Raw genomic sequence first — 10,954 nt, forward strand, 5'->3', positions numbered from 1 at the left:
AAAATAAAATATTAAGAGAGAGTGTTACTGCGAAATAACCCTTGCAAGGGACACACGTCTCGTGTTTATACCGCTGTAACCTGGCTTTAACCTGGCTGTAACCTGTACACTCACATGATAAATTATTTTATAGAAAACACCAAAATAAATTACAAGAGAATGTTATCAAGTGTAAACTTCATCGGTATATCATCATAGATTTAGTTAAATAACATGACATTGGAAGTAATTCTAGTTTTGCCGCCCTCTCTGGCAATTCTGTCTTTGGTCTGTGTTAACTAGGGATTTCATGATGGTGCAGATTTGTAATAAAACCATGTATAATTTCACGTGTGTTTATTAGTTTTTTTTTTTATCTGCAATCAAATATACTATATCATTTGACTATGACAATTGTTTGTGAGAAGCCATTGTGTCAACACAGGTGGCGCTATTCAGCACAGACCTGTGTCTTATGACGCATAACTAGCCTCTGAAGGCTAAATATCAATCATCCACCATTTTAGTCAGCGTTTCTTCCGTGGAACTATATACAAGTATTTTTTTCTTGTTTTGAACACATTCTCTCCTTATTTTTAGCAAGATTGAATCTTTAATGAATTGATCAATTAAAATACCGCACAACACATGTATGTAAATTGCGAGGTTAAAGGTCTAATGTTTCTCAATTGTATTGACAAGCAGATCGCCGCAAACCAACCGAATAGCGCCATCTGTGTTGGCACAGTGTGGCAATAGTTCCGACCACTTTTCCCATAGTTCCACGCGCGGTATGTGTCAGATCGGTTGGTTTGCGGCGATCTGCGTGTCAAAGGTGAAAAGCAGCTATTCTAACCAACCAATTAACTAACTACGCATGAGTGGCACGCGTTGTTAGAGCTGTGCAAAAACACGTTTTCTCTGCTTCAAATACTTAGTAAGTGACTAATTTTATTCCAATACGTTTTGTAAATACTTCTTAGTTACTGCCGTTTATACATTTTGTTTTCTCGGTAAAAATCTACCGTATTTTAGTTGATTTTGTTTTTCACTTTTAGTTTGCTCGTCGTGGGGCCTTTCCAAGATGGCGGCCTCCACGGCGAGTACACGTGTTAACCATTTTGCAGGGCTAACATGTAAGCATGGTCTGAAATGTGAATCAATTGATGCATATGTTAAAAGTATTTGTGTTATTCTCAAACCTGTGAATATTATTGCCGCTTCCCGAGTGAGCGGAAGTGTTATTGTTTTTCTCGACTCTGTGAACGCTGTGGAAACTTTTTGTACAGCTGGCCTGTCAGTGGGAGACTGCTTTACCCAAGTGCAACCCCTTGTTAAACCTGCCACTAAAATAATTCTCTCAGGTGTACCCCCATATATACTAAATCACATTATTCAAACTGAACTGTCAAAGTATGGCCGCGTTGTTAGAAATTTGCGCTTAATTCCACAAATCCTTTCGCCGCCAAGTTTATATGTTGTGCGACAATAATAAATTTGACAGTGTCATTAATTTCACTCATGAGAAGCGGCACTATCGTATCTACTTGTCAACTGATGATATTGTTTGTCACAGGTCTCAAAAAAGGGACATGTGAGAAACTGCCCAGTAAGTCAACAGCAAACTTCAAACGACCCAGTTCGCGATCATTCTCTTCCAAATAGTAAAACCCGCCCGACCCTGAACCAATACCTGTTGATCAGTCTACTATTGCTACTCTTGATAAAACTGATGAAGCAAACGACATTAATGAAAATGGTGATAATGATAACAATAGTCAAACGATGGAAGTTGACGACACGCCCGAAAATGTAGAGTATAACAAAAGTCACGGAAACAATACTATAAATGATAAAGGTGACGATAACGTAATAGGTGTCAATGTGTAAACTATACTACTAATCCTGCTAATCATAATGCGTCGCAACATAAACAAATATTTATCGCAAAGTTTTATTTTTATTTTTCCAGTTTGGTTTTACAAAAAAGTGAGACATTTCGTTATCGTCACAAAATAAACCGGAAGTTAAATTGGACAGATTAAAATACACGAGAATTTCATGCAACATGTTTTGCCTGACAGAATCTCGTAAGCATATGAATATACTTGGATATTGAAATGTAATATTTCGGAGGATGCCATCATGGGAACATTGTACACCACTGTATTTGAGATGAAAGCATAATGCAGGCTAACAAGTGGTATTACAGGGATATATATTATAAACGAAATTGTTTGCAGGATTACAATCTGAATACCATTAATTAATAATTGATACAGTACACCGAATCCGTCCTATAATATACAGCGTATCCCGACGATAAACGGTTTGGGGTCACAGAGTATTGTTTTTTTATGGATATTGTCGCCTGATATTTAATTACGTTATCCTGTCGATAGTAAATCATGTGTAAATTTTTGAGAAATTCCGTGAGATTTTGTTTAGACGTGGAATCTGCAATACAGTCTGGTTAAGTTTGACCACTTAAGATTGTGCGTTAATTATACATCGCACTATTTGGCAGAATCACGCCTATGTTCAATCCCGATTCAGTGATAATTAGAAAAAATAGCCCGAAATAAATCAGCATGTAAACTGTCATGTGAACAATTCATTTATTGAGCTACAGCTCACACTCCATGGAATGTAGGATATATATTCATATATATATTCATATATATTCGTTTGTTTAATTGTGATGTAAAATTGTATTGTAAATTTTATTTTGAGCTTCTCGTCAGTAGTACATATAGATACATCATTAACGTAGAGCAATTTATTTTCCTTATTGTTTACTAGATGTTGTGTCAATAATACCAAATAATCATGCACATAAAATGGACAGAATATATAGATATAATGCTGGTCGTTAAAGAGGCTGTACGTGAATGTCAAGCAGCTGGTGAAAACAAGAATCGGTTATTTTGGAAGAGATTCCCTGCATCAAATAACGATCCAGTTATCTAAAGAGAATGTAGATTTTTGGATAACATTATGTATATATATATTGGGCAATTGGTTAATACAAATATTGGCTGTATATCTGAAATGGTAATACAAGAGCACGATTTCACGCAGCTTCACCGCGAGTGGTGCCCTAGGGGATCCAGTATCATCGAGTATTGCAAATTCAAAGTCTGACAAGCGAGACTATATGTACGGCATGAGCCATTGATTCGGATTCAAAGACTGACTGTAGTATTTTTTATTCTAGAAACACAATATTTCAACAATTGTAATGACGTGGCAACACATGTAGGCTGACACATAAAACATACATGTAAAAAGCGCCCGCTAGAAACGACCAACGTATTCATTTGCCGCCTGTATTCATTTGAACCATAATATGCGCACACGTAATAACGAATGCGTAGACGTATTGTCAGCAGATATAATCCACGCCATGGGAATGCAGCCAAACACCGAATGGAAACGAAAAAGCCAGCGGCAAATATTTGTTTGTAATAAAAAATACAAAGCAAAACAGGTTTACTGGATATTTTATTACTAACGCTCATCATATAAACTAGTTCTCAAAAAAATAGGTTGAAAAACAGGCGACGACGATACAAAACTCGTGTTCAGAAAGAAAAGGGATTCTTCTTTTATTGTGTTGCATCGCCGCTAGGTGGCGCGATTTGTAGCACAGGTGTATCGGAGGACACGTACATTCCTGTGTCATCAATTTATCTGTCATTTCGTTATCTGTAGTCAAGCTTGTAGATAAACCGTTTTTTTATGAATAGAAATGTTCCAACAGCTATTTAATATATCATGCCTACGTCACATGGATTCATATGGTCTCGAAGTGGAATTTTAAAAATATGGAAAACGCAGACAATAACGTAAATAATTTCAACCTCAAATGCGTTACTTTGCTGTCTTAGGTTTATTGCGTTTCTAAAATATTTAAATGCCGCGATCTTTATAAATGCGCAAGTAACTATTCTGTTTTGTTTAATTATTTGTTTGCTTGAATTAAATGTCAACCGTGAATCAGTCAATCACATTACATTACGCCACTGGAAAACTTGCAAAAATACGCACATCACAAACCCAGTATGCGTATTATCCAGAATTTTTCAACAATCATAATTCAAAACCCTTTATTACCTATTTCACATGGGATTCTATTAAAAACATGATTAATAACTGAAAAGATATGTTTTTATAATTGAACCAAACGTGATAGTGCGACCGATACACTCGCAGTACAGCATGTGCAATTTTACTATGTATTTGTAATTTATGTTGAAGAATAAATAACTTTGCACCCACGCAAATAATAGAGTTGGAAATTAACTTTTTCCTCAAACATACTTGCTTTCTTTCCTGAAACTTTAATAATCCTTAATTAATAAAAAAAACGAGAAACAAGCAAACTAATCACTAACCAGATGCAATATGTTCTCTCAAGTATCGTATGGCGTACACTTTGTTATTTTATTACGTCTATTGTTTACATAAATTACAAACATGTGTTGGCATTTTTTTGAAAAATCCGTATTAATAACGATACTAGTTGGATTATTATTTTGATAACTAATCAATATTTCATGTACCGACAAAGCAAGTATTAGTGTATAAAGTAGCGATTTTTTACCATAGTACACACACGGCAGATGACGGTCCAATTTTAAGGTTAGTCTTATGAAATGTTGTTGGTGCATATTTAATAAGTAGATGCGTACTTTATGTGTTACTTACTTAGCACGCATGAGACTTGACATGAAGTTAGGTGTCACGGCCTTAAGTCACATGGCAGTCCTACTGTACAGCGAGAACGAAATTACACATTTAAAATCGAACTTCTATTAATATTTTTACTGTGATACGTATAAATTCGAATAATTTTGTGTTCATATAATACTATGCGAATATAAACAATCGATTGCTAAGGTTATTTATTTCACAATAAAACCGTTATGTAGTAATATTCGTGATTATATACGTAGGGCGATTTTGAGACGCAATCTCTGGCTAAATCGCCGATCTCTTTTTTTGCTTTCCAACGTGAACAATAGACCGTGACATCGACACATTTGCATAAATTTCATGAAAAAACGGGGCTTTTACGGAAAAAAAACAATACAGTATTTTAATGTTTTGTACTAAAATGCGTTACAACTAATGAAAACATTTCAAATCTCAGCTAGCAAAAACAGACCTACTGCCAAGGTCTGTTCAAATTTCAAATTGTTCGATTTCTGCCATGGGTAAAAATAAACCAGCATTACGCTGTACTCGAACATTTCTGATTGCATACGTTTCAGGATTTGTCGGCCTTTCTATGTTTTTGACCAGATAGATGCTTCTAAAATTCGTAAACACGAATGACTACAACGTATTTATTTGAATCTTCCTATCATTAAAAGTTTTGTCAAAATTGAATTTTTACGCGAGTTAAATTAACTTAAAAAATGTGACATGCCCGCGCTTTTAGAAGGTTTTCCCTATGTTAACAACAATCTGTCATTACAGTGACTAGCTAGTGTGGTATGAATCCACACTCGGTCGATGTGGTACTTCGCATCGTAGACTCATAATATCGAAGTTGTTAGCTTAGAAAATAAGGACTGAAAGTATTACCGAACAAGCAAACCTTCAGCGTTAACGCGTTAACTGAATATTGATTCGCTGTCCATCGTGTATTTTCGTGAAAACCCGAATTGTATTTGTCTCAGCACAGTGTGAATGTTTTTGAAATCAACATGGTGACGGACATACCCTTGAGGCTATACCTCGCAATGAAAAACAATTTGTGTAATATGTTAAATAAATAAACAATGTTTACGCTTAATCCGAATTGCAATGAACAAACCAGCCAGCCAACCAACCAATCAGGTGTTCTATTTGATATCCTTCTGCGAGAGTACGTTCTTTCATGTAAATTTTAAACGAGTAACGAAATACTAACGAAAATCCTAACGTATGTATAACTTCAGACCCAGAGAAATAATAATCTGATTCGTTACGCTTTAAATCTGATCGCTCGTTGTATCAAAACATAAATACATTTTAATATGCATTGTATTCGGCAGCAATGACCTTAATGTGGAAATGAGTTACACGGTGACGTATGTTCTTTCGACAAATATTAATCAGTTTGCTTGGGTGTGTACTAGTATAGTCTCATTGGCTGTTGCTCATAGTATTCCGCGAATCGGTGCGCTTTATTTTATCGCCTTTATTAATTTACGCTTTTTATCACACTAAAATTTTCACCATGTTTTCATTCAGTTGTCTGCAACACGAAGTTAAGTTTATTATTGGTAGTTTACACATGCGTAATTGCCTGTGCAAATGCACGCGGTGTAAGGGTAAGTATAAATAAATACATACTCATTTCCGTTGTTGTATATACGTGTATGTTTATATATATATATATTCCTCCTGATTGTCTTCGGCCACTTAAACGAAAATTTAGTTTCGATAGAAGCTTAAATTGAATGCACGTTACCAATACACTGTATATTGGGAACATTTCAATACCTAAGTGAAAAAACATTAGATAGTGCAAAAACACAAGTGTATGTAGTATAATAACAATTTTACTCTCTCTATACATTTTACGTCCTGATTACACATGCCTTTTCAAATTCACGTTGTATATCACATCTATTGCCTCCCTCAGTGTAAACTTAACGCCGTACTTTTCTTTTTCTCGACACACCAGCAAGTTGAAATAATAAGCGCCACTGCTGGTGAGTATTTGTGTTCATTGTTTCAACGTATTAACACGATATTCCCGATTATTTAAAACTACACGGTGTGTTACAAATATCGATAGTGTGAAGTGATAGCCTGGATAAGATATTATCCAAATCAATATCAATATATTTGGAGAGCTTTGTTTAATAGTGATATGAATTATATCCTAATCTGCATTCGTGGGATGTTATATTATAGCTCGGGCTCATTTTTTTTTTACAAACTCGTATTTTCTCTTGGTTGCATCATGGAGGTATATACCTCTATGGTTGCATACTTTGAAGCCCATTTATCTTCCTTGATTCTTTTTACCTCCAAGCTTTGACCCTTTTTAGTGAAATGTTTGTAAAATAGTTTGAAATACTATTATAATAACAATAGTTTATAAAGTATATCAGGCATCATATAGATTGTAGTGACGACTGTGTTGTTGAAAGTCATTTCATATATTTGAAATATTATTCTAGAATTGAGATGTTCCGATGGATCATTGGTTAACTGCTTAGTGGATCCATGTGATGTGACGTCATGCGAACTTCCTTATGCTGGATGTGAAGCTGATTACTGCGGTGGTTGTAACGCTATATACTATGATGCTGACGGCAATGTATTGGATTGTTCGGGTAATTATACCATAACTGATTATACCATTGAGTACCATCTTATTTATTGACTATGTAGTTTTGTTTTGTTTTTGTGTGCCGTTTTATCAATGGTTGTCAATCAATTGTTTTGTGTTCTTGGACATGTAGATTTCCCTATAAGACTTTTGTTTGAGGATTTATGGTTGGATATGTTATTGCAACATTGCAACACAGAAATGTTTCAGCAGACTTACCTTTGTTTACTGGTTTAATGTTCATTATTCCACAGCTCAAATTATGCATTCGGGTTAATCGCAAACTAGATCGACGTGGTAATCATTAAAGTGTATGTTTTGTAATACGTCAAAAATAGTTAATAATACAACTACGAGTCAATATCATTGATGATTTACCTCATTATAATACGACTTGGATATAATAAACCGTACTGAAGAATTTGTTGCACGCAAGTAAATGTTCCAGTATATTTTCACTCTTGTTATATCGTAAAATATTACGATTTCAATAGTCCTACATTCAAAGTTACACTTTTTACCAAGGAGGTTGTAACAAACTTAAATATAAAGATGCAATCATGATTCGAGTCTTCAGGCTGGGAATTGCCCGCCTCATGTTGTCAAACTGTTTTTATCTCGGCTAAGCTTGATTACTTAGTGTCAAAAGTGTCGTCTGCGTATAGACATATTTTAATAACAAATCAAATATTTCATTAAGCTTTTTACAAACTATTGACATGTATTTGAAAATCTAAACGATACACCCTGTGATCTTAATATCAAAACATGAGTGAGAATGTGGCACAACAAATAGCTGTGTATATCCATCTTTCAGAACTTTATTTGGAATTGCTCCTTAATTTGTTTGATGTGTTTGCCTTGTTCAGCATGTTCGTAGTTTAGCAAAGTTAGTTATTATTATTATTATTATTATTATTATTGTTAGTTATTATCTTTCTATACCGTAATTACGCTAGATATCCACCACTTCATTTATAAAAATAAGTCCCATAACACTCACACGTCAGCTGTTTGTATAAACCTCATAGCTTTTATTTTGAAGCTTCGGTTTTCTTAAAGATTTGTTTTGTTTTATAATCACGGAAGCTTGGAATTTCTTACTTTAACACACGTACTCTGTTTATTTTTATACTTCCTCTTCACAGTTGGGCTAAAGAGTTTTAAATGCATTTATCAAATATTCCTACTTCTGATGCTATTGTCGTTCCATACTTTGTTATTTTTAGATCACCTTGGCGAATGTCCAAGAATTGGTAATGATGACCAAATATGTGTCCCGTGCATAAGTGACAGGAACTGCGGTATCTCTGAAAAATGTTGTGATGATTGTTGCAAGGTTGCTGTAACAAGTAAGAATTTGGTATCAATGTATATTGTAGTACTCGTACAATGAAATTTCAATATATGCTTTAGTCGATATAATAACAACAAAGTTCACCCCAGAAACAGTGGACATACAATGTCAATGACATAACTTATTTTCTACCTCGGTTTCGCCTTGGTTAACAATAGGAGTAACGTTTGAATATTGCTAACCCCATTTTATGTAGAGCCGTATGGGTGTCTTATGAGTGATGGTTCATTCTGGCCAGATGGTGCTTATCGCATAATAGACTGTGTCCTATGGTATGTACGAGTACAATGCAATATATAATGTCACGGTTCATTCAATATTCACGTTTATTGTAATATAAAGTAAACACGACAGTGAATTCTGTTTTATTTGTGTATGTGTTATTATTTTGAATATATAATTTACTTTCTTTACTCAGTCAGTGTCAAGGCACGGCGTTTAGGTGCATTGTACAGATATGCGGTGAGTTCCTTTAAAAAGTTTCCACCACAAAATCCTTTAAATTTAATACTTTTTTAGTTCATCGTTTATCAATCATTACTATGTTCATAAAAGATGTCTCGTATTTCAGAGATTGTAACGTAAAATTGCAAAGTAATTTAATTATCATGGTACCAGCACTCAATACACGGAGTTTGATTGTTCATGTTCACTAACAGTAACCAAGACACAATATTATAAATTCTTACATAACCTACCTCACATGATGAAATGTAATTTAGAATAGACTTCTACACATCACTGTCTTACACTAATGCCTTTTTAGTTAAGCAAATTAATAATTTATTAACAGCATGTGCAATCAAATCATACAGATTTTTTTTAGAAATTTTATTAAGTTTTATGATTTTCCTCACTATAAATCTAGCTCCAATGATCTTGAAGTCAGTACTTCTTCATGGATATAGTATCAGTCAATTTTACAACATTGTTATTGTTGTCTAAACAAGCGTGTTTCATGTATTATGTCAAATTGGCTTGCGATAAAGAAATGAAATTATATTATAAAGTTTTCCTTTCATAGATGTGCATCCATGTCCCGCTGGTGTTCATTTGACCTCGCATAGTTATACAGTGTTTTGTGGTACCACTCCTCAAACGGGATCCATTATTATAGAACACTGTCCATCCGGGTATTCCTGTCTCGGAGATCCCAACTATAAATATTCTCTGTGCTGTCCTGATGGTAAAATATTTTTAATATAATTCAGTTTGCACAATTGTATGGACAGTATAAATTTACTCTTTCAATTATGAATATTAATATATTATATTTGTTGTACCGACAGATACTACTTTGGGCTGCTATGTGAATAATGCTTATATACCAAATGGTGATTACTATATTAACGACGAGTGTTATGCATGGTGAGTTAAAATGCGCAAGAAACTATTTAAAATGAAAATGAACTTTTGGAAGCATATCTTTATTTGCATTCCATATAAATTAATTACATTTTAGGGATTCAAGACCTTAAACGGCTTTCATTATTATGTTTATATTGATATTATGCGTTCCTATTCAAAATATATTCACACCAGTTTTTATTTAGTTTAGATTGACCCCATAGAGAAAGCGTTCCTCTGAACGTTCACCGGCTTTAATGAGTATAGTGGGGATGAGTCACGCAGAAACTGAAAGTCAAATATAAACTGACAGCTCTCAAATCCTCGTGCTCGTACATTTATTTAGGGGTCTAAATTGTTGGTTGGTAACATATATTTGCTCCACTTAGATTCAAACTTGTTTTTGTTCGATTGTTGATGTCATTTAATTGCTTCTAATACTGCATACATCACACAGATGAGGAAGATGTCATATGTCATACATAGTTTAATGTTTGTTCTCCTGCGGGCGTCTTGACATCCGGGCATTTCTGCTATGTCACTTTACTTCGCATTGTCGTTATCAAGTTATCTTGTTGCACATGTTTGTCATAATCCAGATGTCATTATAATGTTGACTTTGTTTCTTTTCAGTCAATGTGTAAACGGTAGGATTACACGTGAGGACACACCGTTATGTGGTAAGTGTATATCCATTAACCTCTGCATATGAAATGTGAAAAGATTTGTTATCACATATCACTTGTTTATTATCGCTAGTGACGTCATGGACTAGTAGGAGCCACAAATCGAGGGCGAGTGGATAATACACCCCATGAGTCCCATTTTCATAAAGACACATATCACATTATGATCTATGCTACTTGGGAATGGCGTCTAACCGTGTCAGTGACTGCCAATTCTCGCAACGATCTTTCTTTTTCGCTCTTTTGTCCTTT

General features: G+C 34.5%; 1 protein-coding gene across 1 annotated transcript; it reads left to right on the forward strand.

The window, feature by feature from the left end:
* Positions 1-762: 762 nt before the first annotated feature.
* Positions 763-10,728, forward strand: LOC102803987 (cysteine-rich motor neuron 1 protein-like). Its single transcript, XM_085502792.1, has 10 exons — positions 763-916; positions 6,223-6,302; positions 6,659-6,686; positions 7,161-7,316; positions 8,542-8,664; positions 8,866-8,941; positions 9,088-9,131; positions 9,694-9,855; positions 9,959-10,037; positions 10,650-10,728. Exons 6-10 carry the CDS (start codon positions 8,883-8,885, stop codon positions 10,726-10,728), a joined length of 423 nt encoding a protein of 140 aa, XP_085358918.1. The 5' UTR covers positions 763-916; positions 6,223-6,302; positions 6,659-6,686; positions 7,161-7,316; positions 8,542-8,664; positions 8,866-8,882.
* Positions 10,729-10,954: the final 226 nt, after the last annotated feature.

This window comes from Saccoglossus kowalevskii, chromosome 8 (assembly GCF_978046115.1).
Source record: "Saccoglossus kowalevskii chromosome 8, keSacKowa6.1, whole genome shotgun sequence".
In the NCBI taxonomy this organism is placed as follows: Eukaryota; Metazoa; Hemichordata; class Enteropneusta; family Harrimaniidae; genus Saccoglossus; species Saccoglossus kowalevskii.

Excerpts from the sequence above, each read along its gene's own strand:
- LOC102803987 (XM_085502792.1), top strand. The coding sequence starts at position 8,883 with ATGAGTGATGGTTCATTCTGGCCAGATGGTGCTTATCGCATAATAGAC. Across the intron at positions 8,942-9,087 it reads ATAATAGACTGTGTCCTATG|TCAGTGTCAAGGCACGGCGT; the intron begins GTATGTACGAGT and ends TTCTTTACTCAG. Across the intron at positions 10,038-10,649 it reads AACGACGAGTGTTATGCATG|TCAATGTGTAAACGGTAGGA; the intron begins GTGAGTTAAAAT and ends GTTTCTTTTCAG.